Genomic DNA, 27395 nt, shown 5'->3' with positions numbered 1-27395 from the left:
GTTGATGCACGTGCGGCTACTGCGCACACAATTCACAAACACAGAAAATAATTTTTTTTTGGTTTGGACTGGAGTGTACTTTCAGGGGTTACAGCACCCTTTAACGGTCAAGCCAGCCGGCCCTTTACTTATGACACAGGCGCACGCTTGGCACTACTTTGTTGATGCACGTGCGGCTACTGCGCACACAATTCACAAACACAGAAAATAATTTTTTTTTAGGTTTGGACTGGAGTGTACTTTCGGGGGTTACAGCACCCTTAACGGTCAAGCCAGCCGGCCCTTTACTTATGACACAGGCGCACGCTTGGCACTACTTTGTTGATGCACGTGCGGCTACTGCGCACACAATTCACAAACACAGAAAATAATTTTTTTTTTGGTTTGGACTGGAGTGTACTTTCGGGGGTTACAGCACCCTTAACGGTCAAGCCAGCCGGCCCTTTACTTATGACACAGGCGCACGCTTGGCACTACTTTGTTGATGCACGTGCGGCTACTGCGCACACAATTCACAAACACAGAAAATAATTTTTTTTTGGTTTGGACTGGAGTGTACTTTCAGGGGTTACAGCACCCTTTAACGGTCAAGCCAGCCGGCCCTTTACTTATGACACAGGCGCACGCTTGGCACTACTTTGTTGATGCACGTGCGGCTACTGCGCACACAATTCACAAACACAGAAAATAATTTTTTTTTGGTTTGGACTGGAGTGTACTTTCGGGGGTTACAGCACCCTTTAACGGTCAAGCCAGCCGGCCCTTTACTTATGACACAGGCGCACTCTTGGCACTACTTTGTTGATGCACGTGCGGCTACTGCGCACACAATTCACAAACACAGAAAATAATTTTTTTTTAGGTTTGGACTGGAGTGTACTTTCGGGGGTTACAGCACCCTTAACGGTCAAGCCAGCCGGCCCTTTACTTATGACACAGGCGCACGCTTGGCACTACTTTGTTGATGCACGTGCGGCTACTGCGCACACAATTCACAAACACAGAAAATAATTTTTTTTTGGTTTGGACTGGAGTGTACTTTCGGAGGTTACAGCACCCTTTAACGGTCAAGCCAGCCGGCCCTTTACTTATGACACAGGCGCACGCTTGGCACTACTTTGTTGATGCACGTGCGGCTACTGCGCACACAATTCACAAACACAGAAAATAATTTTTTTTTGGTTTGGACTGGAGTGTACTTTCAGGGGTTACAGCACCCTTTAACGGTCAAGCCAGCCGGCCCTTTACTTATGACACAGGCGCACGCTTGGCACTACTTTGTTGATGCACGTGCGGCTACTGCGCACACAATTCACAAACACAGAAAATAATTTTTTTTTGGTTTGGACTGGAGTGTACTTTCGGGGGTTACAGCACCCTTTAACGGTCAAGCCAGCCGGCCCTTTACTTATGACACAGGCGCACTCTTGGCACTACTTTGTTGATGCACGTGCGGCTACTGCGCACACAATTCACAAACACAGAAAATAATTTTTTTTTAGGTTTGGACTGGAGTGTACTTTCGGGGGTTACAGCACCCTTAACGGTCAAGCCAGCCGGCCCTTTACTTATGACACAGGCGCACGCTTGGCACTACTTTGTTGATGCACGTGCGGCTACTGCGCACACAATTCACAAACACAGAAAATAATTTTTTTTTGGTTTGGACTGGAGTGTACTTTCGGGGGTTACAGCACCCTTTAACGGTCAAGCCAGCCGGCCCTTTACTTATGACACAGGCGCACGCTTGGCACTACTTTGTTGATGCACGTGCGGCTACTGCACACACAATTCACAAACACAGAAAATATATTATTTTTTTAGCACTTGGGGGGAGCACCCCTGATGGACAGAGCACCCCCTGGACAACACTACAGCACCCCTTTAGGACTGGGACACTGCACAGGACTTTGGAGTGGACACAGCCCCTATGGAGAACTGACTGCACAACACAGTCCAGCCAGCCCCTATGGACTTTGAAGTAGTGGACACAGCCCCTATTAACAACAGCAGCACAGCACAACACAGCCAGCCCCTATGGACTTTGAAGTAGTGGACAACAGCAGCACTACACTACACTACACTACACAGCACTAACTCCCACCCTCCCTCTTCACTGTCCACAGCCGAGTGAGAAAATGGCGCCGACGCGGGTACCTTATATAGGATCCAAAACCCGCGAGACTCGGAAGGCGGGATGATGACGTTTTGCCTCGATGTCAGATCCGAGTCAGGCGGGAAAAGTCGAGCCTGACTCGGATCGGACTCGGATCGGGGGGGCTCGGGGGGGTTCGGATTTCAGAAATCCGAACCCGCTCACCCCTAGTCTAAATACTCTATATAAATGGATAGATGGATCCTTTTCACGGCTAAAACCATGTTAGCAAGCAGTGGGGTCTTTTTCAGGATAAATGGAATGGGGTTATAGGCGAGGAAAATGTAAAAAATGAAGGCTGCAGATGGACTTCAAGGACCATTCTTAAACCTGGGCAATGCCGGGTATCCCAGCTAGTTATACATAATGTTGTCGGTATATACTGTATTTGTGAATAAGGTGCACATCAATACAAGAAACACCAAGCATCAACACCCTGAATGTATAACAAGCAATAGTAACAGTTTGCCCTTAGAACCAGCCTATGGACTGTTGTCACATTTAATATTTCTAGTAACTGGATTGCATTTGGGACTGATGGGGGGAGATACTGTATATCATGCATGGAGATAGATAAAGAGGAAAAATTGCTCATACCAACCAATCATCTTCTAACCGTCATTTTACAGGCTGTGCTATGTTGCTATGAGCAACCTCTCCACTTTGGGGCCTGTGTACTAAGCCTTGGTTGAGATATGAAAAAAACTCAATCAGCTCCTACCTGTCATTTTTCAAACACAGCCTGTGAAGTGACATTTAGGAGCTGATTGGTTGGTACTTTATCTCTGTCTGCTTTATCTCTATCCAAGGCTTAGTAGTCGTGATGTCAGTAGTGGACTTCCTGCTCTATTAGAGCAGGAAGTCCACTAGGGCTTGCGAGACCTGAGACCCTACCACAGGGTCTCCTCGCAAGCCTGATGGTCACGATAACGGTGACCATCGCCAGGCCGCACGCACATGCTGTAGGTGGTCACCCACAGCTGTGCGAATGGCCTGGAAGCCGGTCAAAAAAAAAAATAGGGACGCCCTGATTCAGAGCGAGCGCACGCAAATAGCGCGCACCTCCGAATCAGGCCCATAGTCCCCTTAATCTCTCTCCAAGATTTGATAAATCGCCCCCTAGTTCCTAAGGAGCAGCGCAGGATCACATATCACCTAATTGTCCTGATTTCAATTTATAAACTTTAGTTTGCCTGGGCTCAAAGTGTATTAAAGATAATATGATCCTACATACTGTACATAGAGAGCAGATCTGTACATGGGATTAATAGCAAGTAGGTTTATAAAATTGATTAATGTGATGATCTATAAATGTCTGTCTGTGGAGTGATATTTAATATGTTATCTTGATGCAACTGAACACTGCTAATCTCTAATGACATTAATGTATAGTTTATATTAATCTGACTAGTTTTATCATAATATATGTAAAATGATACATAGCTAATTGTTTGGATACATATATATTTTTTAATTTAAAGAGACAGTGCGCCTGATTCAGAGGTAGATGCAGTTGCGTGTCTTTTCCCGCATGACTGCGTATTTATACTAATGCTGCAGCCTATGATCTTCCTACTGAGCTGCGGCACTAATCCATCGCCGTGCGCACCCACCATTGGTCACACCCAGGGCCGGTGCAAGGTTTCTTAGCACCCTAGGCATTTCTTCAGCCTTACGCCCCCCCCTACCCTCGATAGCTACCCAAGCCCTTATACAGTGCCCCCAGTAGTGCCCCCCCTATGCAGTCCCCCCATGCAGTGCCCCCAATATAGTGCCCCTTATACAGTGCCCTCAGTAGTGCCCTTTATACAGTGCCTCCAGTAGTGGCCCCCCTATGCAGTGCCCCCAGTAGTAGTCCCCCACCTATGCAGTGCCCCATCACCCACTGCAGGAGCCGGAAGATGGAGCTCATGAGTGAGCTCCATCCTGGCTCAGGCAGTGGGCGCAGCAGCCGATGAGAGTCTGTCCGACTCTCATCAGCTGCTAAAACAAACACACAGCTGCCGGCATTGTGTAGCGGGGGCAGGGCCAAAATGACGCGATCGCGTGCCCCCGTCCCTTCATGCCCACAAATGTCATCCGCCGGGCCATGCCCTCTTTTGCCGGCCACGGACCCCTGCCCTGCCGATCTGGCTGCTCCCTCCCGGAAGGAGCAGCCAGAAAGTTGGCAACTATGTAGTACGTGTGCCTCTAAGTCAGGCCCAGTGTGTGGGATGGTGAGCGCTGCACTTTTTAAAATCTTTTTTGGGAGTTTATACATGTTAACTGCACTTGTGTGTTATTCAGGGCTGGCGACAGAAATGTTCAGGGCCCAGTACACTAATGTCTCTGGGGCCCCCAACACCTGCCCCTCCCCCCACCTAACCACCCTCGCACCCATATATCCATCCCAGCCTGTGCCAATACCTGAAATAGTTTCAGGGTTGGGGGGAGGGTGCACAGATCCAGTCAGTGGTGTTCAGCAGAGCAGACGGCGATGCTGCAGCTTGTTGCCTGCATTTGTAGGCCGCTCTGCAAGCTTGCTCCCGCCAGGCTTGTCTCCTCCTGCTCCTCCTAGGTAGCAGCAGAGAGCAGAAGGGCTGGCAGCAGGGTACAGAAATCCCGGCCGGCCGGTGCAGCATCGCACATAATGACACTGCTGTGGCGCCATTCATTAAATTCCTGCATGCGCAGCACCAGGTGACGTGTCCTCGAGGGGGGAAGGAGGGGGGCAGACGGCGCATCCTATACATCAAATAGTGTTTGCCACCGCGTTCCCTAAGGATTTTGGTTTTGTGCCCCGTTTTAACCTCGGGCCCCTCTGAACTTCAGGGCCCGGAACAGGTGTACCATTTGCACCCTCCTCTTGCCGTCCTGTTGTTATTATAAAATTAACAACATTTTAATATTTTGGGGGGTTTTTGTGCAGAAAATATGCCTGTTGGAACGTAAGGTGTTAGTAATAATTATAAAGTAGAATATATTGTCAGACACAAGAGTGCAGATGTGTCGTCACATACGTTCTGGCTTTTGTACATCTTTCTGCTCTGTATATATGCAGAATATTCCATGAGGATGAGCAGTACTGTCTGTGAAAGGCGCTCCGCACACAAATGGGACACTTAGTGACTGCGCGTCTCATGCAGAAGCCAATACAGTCAGGAGCCCTGTGGGCCAAATTAGATGTCTTGTAGGAACCTAGAAGATTGGGGGGTGACCATGGAAACTGTAAGGAATGTACGAGCCATAATATAAAACACCTTACAGAGGAAAACCACTTGAGACCAGGATGCTATCTTTATGTCCATTTGTGCTGCATATTTTACCCTTTGAAGATTGTGGTCTCTTAAACTGCTCGTTCCACTTGAATGTGCAGCACTCTGCAGGAACCCTGTGTTCAACGCTGTTATATAGATAGAAACCTAGGACTCAATAGCACAAAATAACTTTTGCATCCACCTACACCACACCCCCTACCTGTCCCGTATTCAGCGGGACAGTCCTGTTTTTCTGGGACTGTCCCGCTGTCCCACCCGTGGGCTGCAGTGTCCTGCAGTGGGAGGGAAGTTGGGGGAGAGTACAAATCGCTGAGCAGAGCAGTGGGCAAAATGCGGCATCTATTCACTTGTATAGGGAGATGCTGGGGGCTGCTGTTTTTATGAAAGTAGCCTCCAAATTTGTACAGAGTCTTAAGCTTTCTTCCCAGCAGGGCCGGCAACAGAAATCATGGGGCCTGGTTACACCCATGCTTTTAGGGCCCCCCCATTCCAGGGTCCCTGGCAGAAACAGGTCAGGGAAGGGGCGTGGCCTCGTGGCTGAACCCCCATGGTACCGTTATTACTGGGGGCAGTGGCATCACCTACCTCATCCCACAATGTACTCTCCTATTCACCATTGTGATCCCCATTCCACACTATGCCCTCCCAGCCCCATCCCACAATGTGTGCCCTCCCATCCCCCATTGTGCTATCCCATCCCACACTGTGCTATCCCATCCCTCATCCCACACTGTGCTATCCCATCCCTCATCCCACACTGTGCTCTCCCATCCCTCATACCACACTGTGCCCTCCAATCCCCATACCACACTGTGTGCTCTCCCATCCCCACTGTGCTATCCCATCCCACATCCCACACTGTGCTATCCCATCCCCCACTGTGCTATCCCATCCCACATCCCACACTGTGCTTTCCCATCCCCCTCTCACACTGTGCTATGCCAAAGGGTTGTGGCCTCGTGGGAAGGAACCCCTTTGGTCCCGTTATTACTGGGGGCAGTGGCGTCACCTACATCATCCCACAAATGCTGCTCTCCTATTCACAATTGTGATCCCCATTCCACACTATGCCCTCCCATCCCCCATCCCACAATGTGTGCCCTCCCATCCCCCATTGTGCTATCCCATCCCACACTATGCTCTCGCATCCCTCATCCCACACTGTGCCCTCCCATCCCTCATCCCACACGGTGCCCTCCCATCCCTCATCCCACACTGTGCCCTCCCATCCCCATCCCACACTGTGTGCTCTCCCATCCCCCACTGTGCTATCCCATCCCACATTCCACACTGTGCTTTCCCATCCCCCTCTCACACTGTGCTATGCCAAAGGGTTGTGGCCTCACGGGAAGGAACCCCTGTGGTCCCGTTATTGCTGGGGGCAGTGGCATCACAAGCGGGGTGTGCGGTCCGCACCCTGGTGTCACCCGCCGAGGGGCAACACCAAGGTGCAGATTTCCTCTCAGTGACAGGAGCCGATTGCTACACTGTAGTATTAAGTGCAGAACTCGGCTCCTGACACTGTGAGGGAGCCGGCACTGCACTCAATTACTGGGGGAGGTGCACCTCTGGCACCCCCCCAGTAATAACATTTTACAGTTTTCTCGGAATCTCGGGAGCCAAGTTCATGTGTCCCCCTTGTCTTTGCCACCTGCTGTGTAAGCTACTTAAACAGCAGATAGCAGAAGCAACAGTAAGCAGGGCACCCGGCACAGTTGCTGCTAGAGCCACTCGGCACATACAGAGAGAGGGAGGATGGCAGCCGGCGCAGCGTGCGTGATGTCATCACATTGCGCCACTGAATTGGAGAGGAGCCATCAGCCGGGCCTGATAGCCACCAGGAAGAGCAACACAGGCAGCGCATCGGTTAAGTGTTTGCCAGGGCCAGGCTGGGCTAGAGAGTCACGGGGCGGGTGGTGGGGAGCTGCAGATGAAGGATGGGGGTGACAGACACAGGGGCTGGGGAGAAGGAGGGGGGTGACATGCACAGTGGCTGGGGAAGAGGGAGGCTGGAGGAAATCAAGCTGAGGTACCCAGGGACTTGGAAAAATAAATTTGAGAGACATAGGGGCTGGGGTAAAAAAAAGCTGATAGACACAGGCTGGGAAAAATTAAGTTGAGAGATACAGGGGCTGGGGGAAAAGAAGCTGAGACACACAGGCTGTGCAAAAAGAAACTGAGAGACACGGGCTGGTAAATAAAGCTGAGAGACACAGGGGCTGGGGAAAATGAAGATGACATATGGGCTGGGGAATGAAACTGAGAGACGCACATGCTGGGGAATGAAGCTGAGAGACATGGGCTGGTGAAAAGATGAGAGACATGGCTGGGGAATGAAGCTGAGAGAGACACACAGGCTGTGGAATGAAGCTGAAAGACACAGGCTGGTGAAAAGATGAGAGACACGGCTGGGGAATGAAGATGAGAGATACGGGTTGGGGAAAATAAAGCTAAGAAACACAGGCGTTGGGGAAAAGTAAGCTGAGAAACACAGGGGCTTGGGAATGAATCAGAGATGGGTGGGGAATGAAGCTGAGAGATACAGGGTATATGAGTGGATGGCTGCAGATGGAGAGGTACAGAGGATGAGGCTAGAGACAGGGATGCTGCTGGAGTGACACAGGCGAGGAAGAGGCTGGAGAGATGAGGGTTGAGGCTGGTGCAATACAGGCGAGGATAAGGCTGAGAGACACAGTTGGGGATGAGGCTGGAGAGACACAGGGGATGAGCCAAATGCCAACCTCCATGTACCTACTGGGAGGGGATAGGAGGCCCCAAAAACATGAGTGTACCAGGTCCCAAGATTTCTGTTGCTGGCCCTGTGCATGCGTCTGTCCCTCTATATTATATAAAGCACTAGGTCTTTGTTTTTTACCCCTTCTGGGGTATTAACCCTGTTACAAACTTTTGTAAGATTTGCAAAAAGTCCTAGCACCCTTGTATATTATAAATAATATCATTAATAAACATATTTAATAAAATAGTATCAAAGCTGATATTAGAGGATCCCCACTGGTTAACAGTCCTTACTCTGAGCTTGTGCCATTAGTTACAAAATACTGGCTCCTGCCTTGAGCCTTTCCACTGTCTGGGAGTGTTCCAGTCATATCCAAAAAAATCATAGAGACAGTTGGCAATTACACTGCAAACCCCCTTTACAATAGAATGTACCCATCATTAAAATGCAGCAGTGGCAGTCATTTCATAGGCTGGCACAATATTCAGCCTGTTTAATTCTTCAACTAGTGACATCACTGAGGCATGTGGCACAAAGTGATGTCACTAGCCCCTAATGAATTGATAGGCTGCAATGTCATGACTGCCCGCAATATGGTTGCTTCCATTGAGAGTTGGTGACAGCCTGGCACACTCTAAGGGGTCTATTTATCAATATTGTGTTTACTAAAACAATTGAAAAACTGTGTTTTCATATTATTTTAGTATCACATAAATTTATTAAAGGGCTTTTGGAGCAGTTTTTGTAAAAAACGACACCAATCCCTTCACTTCACTTACTGTATTTTTAGTAAGCAGATCGCATTTCCCATCCTTGTAATGGGAAAAGTGATCTGCAGATATACTAAAAATAAATTGTGAAAAAATACCGGGGGAAGCCCATTGATAATAACGCCACCTTCAGATGGCATTATCCAGGCTTTCCCCCAGTTCCAACTCCTGCTCTGCTCTGACAGCCAGAGCAGAGATGGGAGCCAGCCCCTGTGATCAGCTGTGTGGTCTAAATAGACCACAAGCTGATCACAGTAAAAAAAAAAAAAAGTCGAAAAATAAACACTTACAGTACCTACATCCAGGGACTGTAGATCAGTGCTCCGGCAAGGTCTTCTCTTTTGGGCTCTGTTCAGCTGGTTTCCAGACTCCTGCACTGTGTCTGTGTTCTGCTGCTAGAGGAGCTGACCAAGGGTCACAGTGGAGGAGGCCGGAGACTAGCTGACCCGAGTACAAGAGAGAGGACCTCACCGGAGCACCGATCTCCACTCCCTGGATGTAGGTACTGTAAGTGGGTTTTTTTAGACTATTGGGGGGGTTGGTGAGCCGGCAGCGTACGCGTGGACACCTTCTCACTGTTTTGTTTTTGGGAAAAATACAGTGAAGTCTGTCTCTGCATACAATTTTTGATACATCCATGTGATATATACAAATATCCCATTGCGATATTGGGCGAATTTTTCACAAATGCGGATTGCGATTTATTTGCACCTAAGCCTGATTGTTTTGTGTGTTTGTTTTAAAAATTGCCCAACCTTTTTTTCTTGTTTTTCTTGAGGTGCATTTCCCAGAGGCAGACATTTTTTCCTGACATTTTTTGCTGAGCCTTGTACTTTTTTTTAAAGGTCACAGATCTTCCAGGCAGCATCTGATATCAGTAATATTTATTAATAGTGAGTACTGGGTACACTGTTTCTTTTATTGTAAGAGAAAACTCTTTCTTAATACTTTGATTCAGACTGACACAGGGGCCTGTTATTCAAAATGATAAATGGCCCGGTAACCATGCGGAAACGCTAGTTTCCGCATATTTAGGCTACCAGGCTATTCATAATCAGGGGTTCCAAATGGACCAAATGCCACAGCCAGGGAAAACCTTTCACTGGTTTCCCTGGCCAAAGCTTTACCCCTGAGCGCTAGTCAGCCCAGGCCGGGGATCCCTGGGGAAGTGGGAATCCCCCCAATAAAGGGGTCCCTCTCTCCATGACACCCCAGGCCTAGGCTGATAGCCTGGGGCTATCCCCGGCACCTGTGGGCGGTGGGTGCCGGGTTGATAGTGTCAAAGTGTTGTGTTAATATTGTAACACGTCCCAGCAAGCCTCCCCCGCATGCTGGTACTCAGAGAACCAGCATGCAGGGCATTACAGGCCCATTGGTCCCTGTAGTTCCACAGCCAAAGAAATACTTAAAAAAACACAACACACACAACGTGTCAGTAAAAGTTTATTATAACACACATGCACACTCACACTCACTATCATACATACTCACCTAGTATCCCTGATGACATCATGTCCCCTTATCCAGTAGGAATCCATAGGGGTACTTATAATAAAAAATCCATACTCACCTCTCCTATGAGTACTTCAGGTCCTCTTCGTTCCATGTAGGCATCCAGGAAGTTAAAAACACAAACCGAAAATTTCCGAAACCATGCCGGACAGGAGGAAAGGTATGTGTTTCCACATACCTTTCCTCCACGCGAATGACTGGGGCCCACGTGTGCCCAGTAATTGCAGGAGCCGCCAGTCAATCAGCGGGCGTCTCCGTCGGATCTGCTCGCTGCTTGGCTGTGTGCGGTCAGCCTGTCTCCTCCATACAATTCCAGCGAAAAAGATTCGCCTCTGAATAGCAGGTGAAAATAAGTGCAACATTTTTATTTTTGGGTGCAAAGGTGGGGAAACCACCCAGAACACTTGGCACAGCCCCCCAATGGACAACTCTGTAAAAAAATCCCGGGGATAATCTTAAGAACACCCCAAATAAGTTCATTGATTTTGGGTGTGAAAAAGTATAAAGTGGGGGAGAAGCATACAAACTAGTGAAATGGACTTCTTGGGGGTCTTCAAGGATGAGTCAGGTGTTTTGGGGATTGCAGGTGCATGTAACAGGTGTGTTTTTCACGTTTTAAAAAACATCACTTTAGAGACTTTACAATATGCTAGCACCCATTCTCAAGTACCCCAAAATTGACAGGAATACTCTTTTTGAACAAAAAATACTGCCTAATGCCATTCTTCACCACTTGTGCACAGACGCTAATAAGAGGCTATTGAAACAACTTAAGTACCCCAAACACTTTTATTAGGGCTATTCGGACACATCTACATTGATCTCCAATGTTAGTGCATCTTTTTGTGGGGTTCAGGCTGATTCCCCCAATTCTGACAGCACTTTCCACCTGTTATGCATTCGCCAATTGCCATTTTCGCCTGGTTTGTAATTGAATACAGTGAATAGCGGAGGTGCGCTTTATAATATTCCGCCTCAAAAACACGCGATGTCGGCGAAAAGTCGGCCAGGCGAAACTTTTTCACTGAGGCAAAACTAATTGAAGGTATAAAATGTAGGTGCTACTGTTCCATATATTTTTATGCGTTTTTGTAACATATTTTTCCTTCACTACATGTTTTATTTTTAACATTTGTAAAAGAATTTTGAGTTGTTACCATAACTCAACATTTGGTTAACTTTAAAAATGTCAAAACAAAAAGGAGGAATCCAACTTTTTACTGAAACATTATATTATCTCAAATGAAAAACACAATGGCCATAAAAACATAAATAAATTACTTTGAGCCAAAACTACCTTGGCCCCTCCCTGCCCTTTTAGATGCACCTCCACGCACACGAGCACTACGTCTAGGTGGAGAGAGTAGGGATGCAGTTTGGGGGCTGGTGGGTTGTGAGCTTAGTCTTGAGATTGATGGTGCCTCAACATCCTGCCTTGGAACTGACTTGTCCCTTTGTTGGCAAAAGGAAGGCCTGTGCCAACTCCCATATGGCCATGGTTTGCTCCCGTATGGCTTGTGTCATTTCAAACATACGCACATTCATCTCACTCGCCATACGGGTGCGTGTTCCCTGGGCCACTGCGGAGGTTCAATTCAACTGAGTTGGTGGCCAATTACATTCATTTGTCGTGTTTGCATCTCCATGAATTCCGTCTGTGGTTCAAGGAAGTTGTGGAGTGAACGTGTCATTTCCTCGATAGTGGGTATGGCGGTTTCTGTTCTTGCCTGTGTGGGTTGGGGGTGTTGGGCTGCAGGGCTGGTGAGTGTTGGCTCAAAGGGAGTAAGGATAATGGTGGTGTCCTCATCGTCCTCAACATCCGAATAATCCACCAGGCCAAAAGGTCTGTCAGAGACATCTGGGGCTGGTGTTGGCCCAATTGGTTGGGTATGATGTCTTGTGGAAGGTCCTACTAATAAAAAAGGAAAGGTGAGTATGTTCACTTTAAAACATCCTCAAACAATGCTTTAACTAGAGGATACATAACATTTTGTTACATTAATCCAGCCTTAAACTATGCCAAATATATTATTCAAACATTAACTTAGGTCCTGAATGATATACCCTAATGAAATCTGTTTTGCCAATGCTATTTATATTTTGGTATGCATTATACATGTGTATAAGATGCACTGCATTAACTGACACACAAAGGAAATTAACGCAGGGTGACTGACATGTTGGTAGCGTTTGAGGACATTGACAAGGAGGGTTCACAGAAAGACAGGTGTGTGTGTCTGGTCTAAAGACATTACATGGCCGTGAATAAATGACACACGTTACAAACATACACAGGTGTGCGTGTTTCAATCGGGCACAAGGCTGAAACGGGAAGCAATCGGAAAGCCGACTGCCTATATACCGGCAGCCGGCTTCCCGACTGTCTTATCCCGGCAAGGGTGAAATGCCGGGCGTCTAGATGTAGACGCCCGCATTTCCCCGATGCCGGGAGACCGGCGCCCGGCATCACGATCGTAGTGATGCCGGGCGCCGCGAGCGGACAGCCGCGGGGGAGAGGGTTAGGTTTAGGGCTCCCGGGGGGGACTTAGGGTTAGGCACCCCCCCGGGAGGGTTAGGGTTAGGCTAGGGGGAGGGAGGGTTAGGCACCCCCGGGGGGGACTTAGGGTTAGGCACCCCCCCGGGGGACTTAGGTTTAGGTAGCGGGGAAGGGGGTGGTTAGGGTTAGGCACTTAGAGGGGGGATTAGGGTTAGGCACTTGGGGGGGAAGTTAGGGTTAGGCACCCCTAAGGAGGGTTAGGGTTAGGGGGGTTAGGTTAGGTTAGTGGATACTTACCTATCCACGATCGGGATTTCCAGAGCTGTCGGGCTTCCGCTGCTTCGCATTCTGCTCCTGTCGGGCTGCCGCTGACGGGAATCGAACCGCCGGCCATGCGGACGGCGGTATTTCATACCCATTCCGCTGAAACATGTCCCAGCTCCTGCAATGGTAAGAGGACTGCTGATGTGAGGCAATGTTGTCCTTGTATAAGGCAGTATGTATCATTGCACGCAGGTAAGAAGGCAGCAGTGGGTCGTGTTTATGCCTGGGTCTTTTTAATTTGCATTCTCATATGTTTACAGCTGTGCGTTGTACAAATGTACCTGCAGAAATTGCATGAACAAGCATCTTAGTCACAATTAAATTATAAAAAATGCGTTACTCAAGTATCTTTTGAAGTTGAATTATTTGGCAAAGCAAGAGGACTTTACATGTGTGCTTGTAAAATGTCTAGCCTCATTAGATTGAAACTGTTTGGATTTTATATTAATGAATATGTACTAAAGTGGCCTTTATTATTTTTGAAGGTGTTCTGTTAATCTATTTTTATATCATTTACTTTATTATGTGCAACATCTTCTCAGCATAAAAATCAGAATGTACTAATTTTGCCCCTTTAAAGTGTCACACTTGTAATGTAATGTTGTTTCTGTGTCATTTACAATTATTTGCTACTCATGACCTAATGGATTTTAATGAAATGTTTACAGTAGTTTACCAACAACACTCACCAGCCTCTTCATCAGACAGTTGAGAGCGTGACCTTTTAGCAGTCTTTTTTTCCTTCAAATCAGCAGCTGGTTAAAGTAACATATAATGAAAAATAAGATAATAAAAAATTAGCTAATACTGATTAAGCATTACAAAGGTAAATAAACAACATCCGTCATGTGCTAATGCACTTTGCACATTGTCTCTATCACAAAATAAAAACGTCCTGGCTCTGTATTGTTTAAATAAATACACTCAAACACGCGATATGCCGCAATCAGCGAAACTTTATCGCAGATTGAGCATTTTCGCCTGGTCGGAACGTATTTCAAAATTCAATTAAAGCGCTATTTCGCGTCAGCGGAAAGTCAATGCAAAGTAATAGGCGAAAAGGTATCTCCTAGGATTAGCAGTCGGAAAGAAGTGTCTAATCTTTACTTAGGGGTGCAAACGTGTTGAAAAAACTCAGAAACCATGGGACAGCCCCCCAAAGGACAACTGTGGGCAAAACGTATTTAAAAAAATGTAACAAGCCCACAATTTATAGAACAAAACAGGGTAATAACAGACAGATATATAGGTAGGAAAGCCCTGCTCGCAAATAGATTGTAAGCTTGCGAGCAGGGCTTTCCTACCTACCTATATATCTGTCTGTTATTACCCTGTTTTGTTCTATAAATGTTTCCAATTTTAAAGCGCAACGGAATATGCTGCGCTATAGAAGAAACTGTTAATAAATAAATAAATATTCAATTAGTATCGCAAAGGAGAAAAAGGTCCGGTTACCTGACTTTTTGCCGCCTTCGCCAGTTTGGGAGGTGTAAACTTTTTGCGCGCGCTCCCTATTCCCAAACAGGCGATATCAGGACCCACCAAATGTCAACCAGGCGAAAAGTGCAGGATGATTTTGGGGAATCACTCTGTAACCCCGAAAAAGATGGTCTGACTTCAGAAATCGTAATGGTACTTTAGTATTAGCCCTAATTGAACTAGTTAGGGTACTTAAGTGGTGGTAATTGCTTGCTATTAGCATCTACGTAAAAGTGGTGAAGCAGGGTTTTTTAGTGAAAAAAGTAGTCCCATCAAATTTGGGGTGCATGAAAATGGGTGCTAGCATATTTATGTCTCTAAAATGTCGTTTTTTAAAAAGTGAAATTCCTCTCTCATACAAGCACCCGCAATACCAAAAATACTTGGACCCTTCTTAGAACACTCCCAGAAGCGTATTTACATTTTATTTAAGTTGTCCCCCACTTTTTACATTTTTGCTCACAATTTCTAAGACGATTTTTGTAGTGTTCTGGATTTTTTTAGTTTATTTTTTGGGGGTGAATTGTCCTTTGGGGGGGGCGTGTACCAAGAGTTCTGGGTGGTTTCCCAACATCTGCACCCCAAAATATAGAGTTTGCACTTTTTATCTCCTGCAATTCTGTGGTGAAAAAGATTTGCCTCAGTGCATTGACTTTCCGCTTAGGCGAAAACGGACTGGAATTGAATACAGAGAATTTTTACAGGCGAAATTAAATCCACCAAATGGATGAAAACGGCTTTTCGCACCGAATTGTAAAAACAAAAAAATATCGTTTACCATGAATCTTAAAATAAAAATGAAAGGTGTACATTTGATTATTGACTCACCAGAACGCCTTGCCGCTGGAGGACGATCCATATCCTCAATATGTTCACCAGGGAGAACTTCTGGTGGAAAAACCTGCTTCAACTCCTCCTCAAAGCTGGTATACATTATCCAGACACGTGGTCCCCCGACGGTTTTTCGCGCTTCATGCATTTCATCTTCCAATTTGCCCTTTACATCTTGCTTGACATCATTATAACACTTTTTGATATTTTTGACATCTCGGGGGCAGGATCCAACAGCATTAACTGCCTCCAAAACACTTTGCCATGTGGCTTTTTTACGGGCTAATGGGGTCTTATGCTCATCTTCACCCAGGAGCCGACTATACAAGGGCACTGTTTCATGTACTAATGCACAATTCTCCGCATGAGAAAAATGCACATTGCACCCTGTGCGCGTCTTCCCAGGTCGTGGAGCAGCTTCCTCCTCAACGTCCTCCTCCTCACCCTCTTCCTCCTCACAACCCTCCTCCTGTGTAGCATCACTGCACTCCTCCTCCTCCTCAGTAAATGCCTGTCTGACTGTGACCACATCATCCTCATCCTCCTCCTCCTCCTGCCTCTCCTCACCCCTTCTGTGGCTGGAAGACATGGTAGTGTAATCACTATTAACAGCACCAAACTTTCTCCTCTAGCCTTCACAATCACCTACACAAACCTATCAAAGGACAAAATGGAGGAACGGGTTTATATAGGGTGTGCATTGATCAGCAGTTGTTGGTGTGCCAATGGTTGACTTTGTTTTAAACTGTTTTAGCAACTTTTTGAAACTCGCGTTTTGGTTGGTCCAAAATTTGAAATTTTTTTATGGAGTGTAACCTCGCGGGAAGTCGCATGTCATAATCATCTGTGCATGCAAACTGACACCCTATTGAATTTCCGAGTTGCAGGACAAACTCGCACTATTAAAAAGTGCGAGAAAGTGCGAGTTTGCACTGTTACCAAAACATTACATTTGGCCCCACGTTATCACTCTCCAAGGCTTAGGGCATCTGCCCCTCGATGTGTAATATATGTATTTTATTTACTGGGATACATACATACATACATACAGTTTATGAGCTTGTGTATTATATAATGTACTGGAATTATTGTCCAGTATATTATATAACTCTAAAGCCATATTGGCTATTTTGAAAGCCAATTATTATTTATCAGACACATCATTTATTCAAATGCACCTACTTATTTATTTCACCTCTCCATCCAAAGAGTACAGAGGTGAGGCCCAGGTGGGAATCATCATCCCCCATCCCCTCTATAGTGCTGTACACAGAAATCTGCATGCCCAATTTCCATGCCAGTCCAGCTTGCAGAGTACTTTTGAAGTCTGAGATAATATATAAACGTGGAACCTACACCAAGGTGCACCAAGTGGCATCCGCCTCAACAGGAAACACCGGGAGTCACCCAACTCCCCAATACAAATACTACAATAAAAAATGGTACCCAAAGGCTGGCGCTACAGATCACAAAATATGGCAGATATTCTAAGTCTCAATGTTCATAATGGAATGGTGTTCTTCCAGAGAAAATCTTCTTGGATTTTGTTTTTCTCATCACCGTGGGTACAGTGAAGAAAAGAAGACAAGAAAATAACAATGTGTTGTACCTTCCTTATAACGAGAGGTCAGATATCATCGTCAGAGACCCAACGTACCATACTCACTGTAGATATAGGAGAGTGAAGCTCTTATAGGTATCTTTGTATATCTCAGAAAACGAATCCTCATGAATTTTTGTCCAGTGGTATGAAAGACATAAAAAATCATGAGGATTCGTTTTCTGAGATATACAAAGATACCTTTAAGAGCACGGATAGCCGTGGAGGGAGGGTTAGGTTTATGGTTCCCGGGGGGGACTTAGGGTTAGGCACCCCCCCGGGAGGTTAGGTTTAGGCTAGGGGATGGGGGGGTTAGGGTTAGGCACCCCCAGGGGGAGGCTAGGGTTAGGAACCCCCCGGGGGACTAGGGGGGGTGCCTAACTTAGGTTTAGGCGGCGGGGAAGGGGGGGTTAGGTTCAGGCACTTAGAGGGAGGATTAGGGTTAGGCACTTGGGGGAGGAAGTTAGGGTTAGGCACCCCCGGGGGGAGGCTAGGGTTAGGCACCCCCCGGGCACTTAGAGGGAGGATTAGGGTTAGGCACTTGGGGGAGGAAGTTAGGGTTAGGCACCCCTAAGGGAGGGTTAGGATTAGGGGGTAGAATTAGGTTAGAGAATACTTACCTTGGACGATCGGGATTTCCTCCTCTGCCAGGATGCCGCTGTCGGGACTCCAATCGTCGGGCATGGGTCCGGCAGCAAATCATACTGATTCCGTAGCGCCAGCCTCTGGGTACCATTTTTTATTGTAACTTTTGAAGTCTGGGCCACAGAGAGACAAATCAACTTGTCCAGGGTCACATGGATTCTACACTATTTTTGGAATGGAGCTGTCCAGCAAGCAAGTAATCCTATGTCACTCTCAGTGCATTTAACCACTGTGCTGCAAACACTTTTTTCAGTAGCCCATTTGTTATTTGTATCCCTAGTATTAGCAATGCAAACTATTTTTAATGAATATAATTGTAATTGTTATTGGGTAAAATACTTAGACGCCGCTATATATATAAAAGCAACGAATGTGCTATAAACAAGATTTAAAAAAAAAAGACACAATAATATAGTGAACTCTACATAGATAATTCTCACATATAAAACTATAGTCAACATATGTTTTTTCTTTTACAGGGATACAGGGATAGACTTTTTCATTTTATTATCAGGGTTCTACAGTTATGTACTGTATGGGACTAGAGATCCCTAGGACACTGTTTTCCCTACTGATCACTTACAGTATATCTCCTGCACCCTATTACAGAAGCTTCTCCAGCTCCCCCTCAATGTTTACTAGTACCCCCAGGTTGAGAACCACTGCTCTAGAGGGATAAAGGTATAGGTTAAAAAAGAAGACAGGTGTGAGATATGCGTGTGGTACAGGACTCGGCCAAAGGCTTGTATAACTGTAACAGAGAAGAAGATATTGTCCATAGCAATCAGGCAGACTGCACTGGGCAGGGGCTGGCTGGCAACTTTTAGCCTGGGGGGCAAATGCATGCCGACGGCCCTGGCAGAAGGGTAGCGTATAGCCAGGGTGCCTGAAGAACATGCGTGCTACGGCACCCCCCCTTCAAGTGTTCCAGGGAGGAGGCGGGTCCATATGGGATTAATGTAAAGTAAAAATAAAGATTAGGAAAAGCTCCATCGTGGTGCCCATATGCAGTGCCCCCCTGTGCCCCAGGAGAGGATCCCCTTATGCAGGCCTCCAGTAGTGCCCCCAGTAGTGATCACCCTATGCAGTGCCCCTTATACAGTGCCCCCAGTAGTGGTCCCCCCTCTGTGCCCCCAGTAGTAAGCCCCTTATATAGTGCTCCCATTAGTGGTACCCCCTATGCAGTGCTCCTTATATAGTGCCCCCAGTAGCAGTCCACACCCCATGCAGTGCCCCCAATAGTGGTAACCCTTATGCAGTGCCCCTTAAATAGTGGCCCCAGTTGTAGTCTCCCCCTATGCAGTACCCCCAGTATTGCCCTTTTTATAGAGCCCCCAGCAGTGGTCCCTCGATGCAGTGCCCCCAGTGGTAGTCCCCTCCCCTTATGTAGTGCCCCTAGTAGTAGTCCCCTCCCCCCTATGCTGTGCCCCTAGTAGTTGTCCCCCTTCCCTTGTAGTGCCCCCTCTATAGTACCCCAGTAGTGATCTCCCCCTTGTAGTACCCCCAGTAGCGGTCTCCCTCTTGTAGTGCCCCCAGTAGTAGTCCCTCCCTCTTGTAGTGCCCCCAGTCCAGTAGTGGTTCACTCTTTGTAGTGCCACCAGTAGTCCCTTCCCCTTGTAGTGCCCCCAGTAGTAGTAGTCCCCCCCCTTGTATTGCCCCCATTAGTAGTAGTCCCCCCCTTGTATTTCCCCCATTAGTAGTAGTCCCCCCCTTGCAGTGCCTCCAGTAGTGGTTCCCCCCTTGCAGTGCCTCCAGTAGTGGTTCCCCCCTTGTATTTCCCCCATTAGTAGTAGTCCCCCCCTTGCAGTGCCTCCAGTAGTGGTTCCCCCCTTGCAGTGCCTCCAGTAGTGGTTCCCCCCTAGTGCCAGCCTCCCCCCCAGTAGACACACGTAGTATAAAAAAAACCCCCAAAAAAACACTTACCTGAATCCCCGCTCCCGCCGTCGCCATCCGCTCCTCCGTCTGTCCTTCCCGGGCATTATGGGAGAGACGTCATATGACGTTATGACGTCTCTCCCATTGCCCACTGCGGGAGCCGGAAGATGGAGCGGCTCCTGCAGTGGGCGCAGCAGCAGCTAATGAGAGCCTGACAGACTCTCATTGGCTGCTGCTTACAACAAACACACAGCTGCCGGAGCCGGCGGCTGTGTGTTTGTCACTTGTGTAGCGCTGACCGAACTCCGTCCGGTCAGCGCTACACGCGCGGTGCGGTATGTGTCACAGAGACACAGTCTGCACCGTGGCCCGCATGACGCTGTGGCCCGGGGGGCACATGGCACCCTGCCCCCCGGCCCAGCCCGCCATTGGCACTGGGTGAGTGTCTGAGGGCCTGATTTAGCTTAGCACAGAATTGCAAAGCTGCATTCGTCCTTGCAATTATGGTAATGCAGCAGGAGCCATCACGCTTCTTGCATACATTACTTATTGGAGCTGTGTTGTACATAGCAACATTGGATAATCTGCGGGAACTTCGGCCGGCTAAGTGACCCACGGGGTCATGCAAGCCGACAGCTGAAGATGATAAAAAAAGGCCAGGAAATCTGTCAGCCGACGGAGGTCCTGGCCTCTTCCCTCCCCTCCCAATGGCGATGAAACGCCTCCGTTTTGGGAAATGGAGACCTGATGTGTCCCAAAAAATAATCCCTGAAAGTGCCATGATTTTGCCAACGCAATGGCGAAAACACATAGAATCCGTGAACTTATCCTATGTGTTTTTGGACGAACTGTCCTATTTTCCGCCCGAAAAAGCAAATAGGATAGGGTGATGAAATAATTGGCGAAAAACGAGGATTATCTCCGAAAAATCCCCATTTTTCGCCCCTGAAAGTATATTGAGGCTAATTGGATACCTGGGATGCTGTGTTAATAAGGATATAATCATTGGCATAACTACCATAGGTGCAAGGGGATCAGCTGCTATAGGGCCCAGAGCTGAGGGGGAGTCATCTTCCTTGTCAAAGTTACATGTGTTATATACTTTTTCACCATTGGGTGGTACATACTGATACAAACTTTTGCTAGAGGCCTTCAAATGGGATGTAGTTATGAGGCCGCCGGTCATCTGCATCCCGACAAGGGACTTAAGATAGGCATCAAAATACCGACACCTATCTTAGGGCCTGATTCAGAGCTGAACGCTCTGACCAGAGCGCTCGCTCTGAATCAGGGCCCTCCTACCTTTTTTTGGAGCGTCCTCATGGACGCTCGCATAGCTGTGGGTTACCATCGGGGTTGCGACGGAGACCCTGCGGTAGGGTCTCGCTGCCGCAAGCCCTGGAGTGATGTCAGTGGGGCCGGACCCAGACGGTAGGCGTTCCCATGGGAACGCCTCCGTCTGGCAGGCACGACCCTGGCACACCCACCAAAGGGGGCATGCTGTCAATCAACATCGACAGCACACCCCCTTTGGTGCGAGACCCGGAGCGATGGAGAGCCCGTCGCTCGCCGGGTCTCGCGCATGCGCACGACGGAGCTCCCTCCGTCATGCGCATGCGCAGTGGGGGAACATCGACCCGCTTGCGAGCGTACTGCCGCTCACGAGCGGGTCTGAATGACCCCCTTAATCCCGATGCCAGAATGCAGAAGAACGCTGGACCGAACAAGGTTAGTCTGGGGCGCTATTAGCGTTACCGTTTTAACTTTAGGCAATGTAGCGGGGTTAGGGTTAGATTTTTTTGGGGGGAAGGTTAGGGTTGGCACATCTAGGGGGGAGGGTTAGGCACCCCCAGGGGGAGGCTAGAGTTAAGCCCCCCCCCCAGAGGGTTAGGTTTAGAGTGCAGTACTGGGGTTTAGGGTTAGACACCTCCGGGGGTAAATTAGGGTTAGGCACTAGGGGGGGAGGTTATGGTTAGGCACCACTAAGGAAGGGTTAGGGTTAGGGGGGAGAGGGGTAAGGATAGAGTACTTACCTGCCCTGTCAGGATCTGCTCCCCTCGGGCTGCCCGTGTCGAGACTTCATACCCATTCCCTTCAAATACCTAGTTATGCCTCTGGATATTATATTAGAAACCGTTATTGAGAAGCAATGTTGGCGTAGTGGTTAGAATTACTGCCTCACAGCCCTGATGTCATGAGTTCAATTCCTGACCAAATATTTGTTGTTGTTATTATTATTATTATTATTATTATTATTATTATTATCTTTATCCTTACACAGTACATAAACAAATAAGTGAACAAGAACCAGTGACTAACAGTACAGTACAATACAATGCAGGACAAGGTTTATATACATTGCTACATTAGCGATCATAACACTCAAATAAGCAACAGGACGTAAGCAACCAAGGGATCAATCCTATTAGCTGCGATGATCTCACGAGTGCGAGTCATTGCGGCAGTGGCCGCATTTTACGGCAGCCTGGATTCGCTGAATTTTGTTCGCAGCCCCATAGAGCTCCGAGCAATACTCAGAGAATTTTTGCTCGGAACGGACCGCAAAGGGTGCAAGGTGCTGGACCGTTGCCGGCATTTTAATATCGTTGAAATGGCAACTTGCACCCTTCGCACTTAATAGGATTGACCCCTAAGTGTCAAGTGCCCTAGTGGGGAGTAAGGAGTAAATGAAAGTTAAGTAAAGAGAAGCACAAGAGGGTAGAGGGCCCTGCTCGTAAGAGCTTACATTCTAAAGGGGAGGGGCAGACAGAAATGTGTGACACAGATGAAGTAGACAGGGAGGAAGGAGCATGTAGCAGCGATTTAGGATGAGATCTGGAATGCTATGATGAAGTAGTGGGTCTTGAGAACCCGTTTGAAGGATTGTAGAGCAGTGGACAGTCTAATGGGGTGAGGGAGAGAGTTCCAGAGGTGGGGAGCAGCACGGGCAAAATCTTGGAGGTGGGAGTTGGAGGAAGTGATCAGTTTGTGGAGTCTGTATGTTTTCCTCATGTTTACGTAGGGTCCATCCGGGTTCTACCGTTTCTTCTCACATCCCAAAAACATACAGGTAGGTTATTTGGCTCCCAACAAAAAAACCAATTTACCCTATTATGTATGTGTGCCCACGTGGTAGGGAATATAGATTGTAAGCTCCACTGGGGCTGGGACTGATGTGAATGCGCTGTAGAATATGTGTGCGCTATATAATCAACTGTTAATAAATAATAATGATCCATTGGTCTATATTTTAATAAATACTCATATTAAGGGGTCAAACTTATTAGGTGCGAATTGCGAGGTGCAAGTTGCTATTTTCTCTTTGAATACGCATAGCGAATTCATTTTGCAATCCAATTAGCAACTCGCACTGAACCAGTGAGACTGAATTACCATTTTACCATTCACACCTCCCTGAGGGTGAGAGATGGAAAGGAAAATCTCTATTTAAGGGTTAAAATGTCGGTACACTGTGCTGAACCCCTTGGACACCCCCTAATGACTAATTAGGCAATTGGAAGTTTCTAATTAGCTTAATTAGTCCAATAATTACATGTCATTTTTGGGGGTAAAAAAAATGTCCTCAGATTACCCCAAAATCAACTTTTTTGTTAATTTAGTTTAATTTTGTAATTGAAAAATAATTTTTCTTTTTTCATAATTTTTTACAACTTTTCAAGGTGCCCTCAAAGTACTGTACCCCCAAATCACCTTTTTTCCTACTTTTTTTTATTTCATTCGTTTGAGATTAAACGAAAAAAGTTTACTTTTTATAATTTTTTTGCATTTAAAAAAAAAAAGCACAAATCAACCATTTGACACCATTTAAAAGGCTACAGTAACTTCCTAATGCCCACAAACAGCCGTCTATACGGTCCTGCTTAGGAAATGATCAATTTTGAGGGGTACAGGATGGTCTCCCCACTTTTTTATGCACTTCTCTCACACCTCAATTGGCAGTCAATTCGCACGAGTACCTCGAATAGGCAATTTTAATTGGATTGGAGAGCTCTCGGGAGCACATTAGTGCTAATAGGATTGACCCCTATGTGCAGCTTTAGCACTCTGGGCCTGATTTAGAGGTGCACGAGGTGTTGATGCCGTACGCAAGTGTTTTCAGTCTTTGCATGCATCCATCAAGCCGCGGGTGGGTAATTAGTACCCCCCCTTTCGGCGCTAGAAAGTGCGACCAGCAAATGATTACACATTGTATAGTGGATATATTTCACTTCTATACAGTAAAATCAACAAAGGGAAATTTTCTTTACCCTATTTTAATAAAGCAAAAAAAAATAATAGAGACTTAAAGGTTAAGAACGATAAGTGACAACTGTGATGGACGATAACTGCATATTTGCCCTATGTGGATTATTTCTGTGTAATAATAAAATATCTTATGTCTGTATATTCACATACGGTACCTTCTAGACCTGTTCCGGCTGAAACTATGAATTTGCCGTATAATATTTCTCTATATTCATTTTCCTGGTCTTTCTGTTACAGTGTTAGGCATGCAATGCGTGAGATGCTAATAGCGTGGATAATAGTCTTTGAATGTATTACTCATTTTCATTTCAGATGCCAAAGATGACGCTTCTTGTCTTGTTGCTCTCCATTGTTCTCTACTGCGGGGGAGCCCAGCGCTCGGAGCCCATGTTCACCGCTGTCACCAACACTGTTCTACCACCGGATTATGAAAGTAACCCAACGCAACTCAACTACGGGATGGCGGTCACTGATGTAGACAACGACGGAGCCTTCGAAATTGTTGTTGCTGGGTAAGTTGTTTATTTAATACACTTTACAAATACTGTAGATCTACTCTTATTATCTTGGAAAGACATGTACAGTATACATACATATATATATATATATATATATATATATATATACATATATATATACTCTTAATGGCGATGGCATAAATGCATGGAGCCGTCTTCTGTGAAGCTTGTGATTTGTATATTTTGTTTTTAAAAAAAAACAGTTCTGTGACATTTTTATTTCCTGACACTGAAAGCTTTACAGATCGCAATCCCAACATTCTACTTATCATGGATCCCCATTTTCATTTATTTGTTAGAAACAGTTTCTATGAATTGTATCACACTATGGGGCCTATTCATCATCGGAGTACGGTCCCTGACGATTAAGTATCGATCCTGCTGCGAGGGAAACTTTACACCGGAGCAAATCATCATTGTTCCGATGCAGGGACAGCTGCTCCGAAAAGCAGCTGAAGCCTGCGGTTAGTAGCGCAGCTGCAGAAGTCGCTTTGATACTTACCTCCACTGCCGTAACTAGGGTAACGCGGCCGGTGCCATGGCACAGGGCACCACAGGTCAGGGGGCGCTGTTTGGGCATGTCAAATTTCTGTTTATTATCATTCTCACTTGTAGCTTCCTCTTATTTCATCCCCAGCATCTCCTGGTCTCTCCTATCTCTTCCCTGGCCCTTCCCCATGAGGCCATTCCCCTTTTTTGGGTGCATTATGTCCCTTTGAAAAATGAGGGGGGCACCAATGCTCTTTCTGGCACAGGGCACCAAAAAGTCTAGCTACAGCTCTGCTTACCTCCTCCCCGTTGGCACGGCTACGTATGCGTGACCCGAGGTCACGCATGCACAAAGCCTCCAAGGAGGTAGTGAGAAGGCAGCGGAAGGATCCGCTCGGATCCCTCTTCGCATCCATGGAACTCCTTCCCATAGGAAGGAGCAGGGATCCGAGAATATCTGAAGATGGCACTTGTTTTCATAAACTACAAACACTTCCAGTATTCGGAGTTTGCTGAATATCAGGTGGTCCCTTTGGGACCTCAGATGATGAATGGCCCGGTAACTAAAATATGCGGAAACTAGCATTTCTGCATGGTTACCGAGCCATTTTTCGATGATGAATTGGCCCCTATGTGTGAAATTTTATCCTGCCTTCTAAAGAGAACAAGTGTGGGTGTCCCCCATTAGCAACCAATCAGATCCTAGCTTTCATTTTATAGAACATACAAAATAAATGATAGCTAAAATCTGATTGGTTGCTACCATTCAGATGAAATCTGAGGAAAAATGACTTCACAGAAACGGTAGTAGATAAGTGGAATAGCCTCCCTTCAGAGGTGGCAAAGGCAGTAGAGCGATTTAAACATGCTTGGGAGCAGGGGCATCTTAAGAGAGGAGGGGGCCCGTGTGCACTCCCGTGCAGGGCCCCCTCCTCTCTCCCAAATGGCTGGCAGCCGACTGACGCGGCTGACCAGCCACCAGATTATTAGTAGACTCTGGGCACTAGAGAGTGCCCGGAGTCTACTGCGCATGCGCAGAACGCCGGAAACATGGCCGCTGCGGCCATCTTCCGGTGTTCTGAGCAGCGCTAACACCCGACGCGGGACCACGGACAGGTCAGTTTAAACTAATATGGGTGCAGGGTGTGCGGTGCGGGCCCCGCATACACTGCACCCATTATAGATACGCCACTGCTTGGGAGGATATCCTTACATAGAACTAGGGATCAAATAGGGTTGAGGTTACCAAAAGGTTAAAAATTGGGCAGACTAGATGGGCCATGAGGTTGTTATCTGCCACCAAATTCTATGTTGCTATGCGCCACACCTCCACTTGTACTCTGTAGAAGGTTTGATACACCTCCCCCTTTGTTGCAGGCTATAGTACTACAGAAATGTTGATGTTACTGAAAGTCATACATCACTAGTACACATTATTGTGAATGGTGTCACGCCATCTTCATGATGCCATTTGCATCATCATTTGGGTGTGGCAAGTCATATGATGATGCAATACGCATCACCACAGCAGCAGCCCAGCCCACTTTGCAGCAGGTGAGAGTATCTCCTGGAGCTTTGCCTACTCTACTGGACACCTTGGAGATCTCCCAATAATCTTGGGCATTCCGTGGCCTGACATAATAAACATATAGAGCTGCACTAGTGGCCATCATTATAGTTTGTTAGAAAAATTGGTGAACCATTGGCAAGCGGCTTAATAGGTTAAGTTAATCACCTTTACACAGACACACAGTACAGAGATCAGAATGACTAATTGGTAACAATTGTTTTCTTTTTAGTGTAAAGTTTCCAAAGAAGAGTTTGTTCATTGTTTGTGTTTGTCTCTACTTTTATTGTTGCTGTCCTATTTTAACTTTAGATTCTGAGATATATTGTTACTGATATGTGTAATATTTTAACTCTATATTCTGAGCTAATCGGCCATGTTAACGCGCATCCAGAACATTTTATGTTGCTTTCATTAAAGGTGTTATGACAACAAGTGATTTCACACTCGGTGCTAGATTAATTAAACCATACTTATTTATAATCATGTTTTGTTCTGGAATGTAATCTTCATTCCACATTTGTCCCCCTTGCAGCCATAATTAACTTTGCTGCAGTAAAATCATGAGCGTGGGTTATTAATAATTTGTCATGTAGTGTTGATTACACAAGTGACAGCAATCTCTGATGAACACAGTATGGAGGACATTATGTGAAGGTAGAATATTATGTACGGTACTATAGAAAATTGCAAACCTTTTAGATTCAACACGTATAAAATTAAGTGTATTTCTTCTATTTCAGACATACAAATGTATACAATGGTGTAACAGTCCTGCATAAAGTATAATGTATAATATTTAGTGTTAGGAAATTTTACTTATTGGTGCTAATTTAACAAATATTAGTAATTTAAGAGTTAAAGCTCCTTTTC

At 46.5% G+C, this 27395-nt stretch overlaps 1 protein-coding gene across 1 annotated transcript in view; it reads left to right on the top strand.

The window, feature by feature from the left end:
- Positions 1-27395, top strand: part of CRTAC1 (cartilage acidic protein 1) — an 822281-nt gene that overhangs the window by 148359 nt on the left and 646527 nt on the right. Inside the window, exon 2 of the mRNA XM_088482771.1 lies at positions 24261-24460. Within this exon, the coding sequence (XP_088338897.1) occupies positions 24261-24460 (200 nt within the window). The remainder of the gene's footprint in view (positions 1-24260; positions 24461-27395) is intronic.

Source organism: Taudactylus pleione, unplaced genomic scaffold, assembly GCF_031769625.1.
Source record: "Taudactylus pleione unplaced genomic scaffold, aTauple2 ptg000292l, whole genome shotgun sequence".
In the NCBI taxonomy this organism is placed as follows: domain Eukaryota; kingdom Metazoa; phylum Chordata; class Amphibia; order Anura; family Myobatrachidae; genus Taudactylus; species Taudactylus pleione.
The sequence above is the reverse complement of the archived record's forward strand: the minus strand, read 5'-3'. Positions and strand labels throughout refer to the sequence as shown.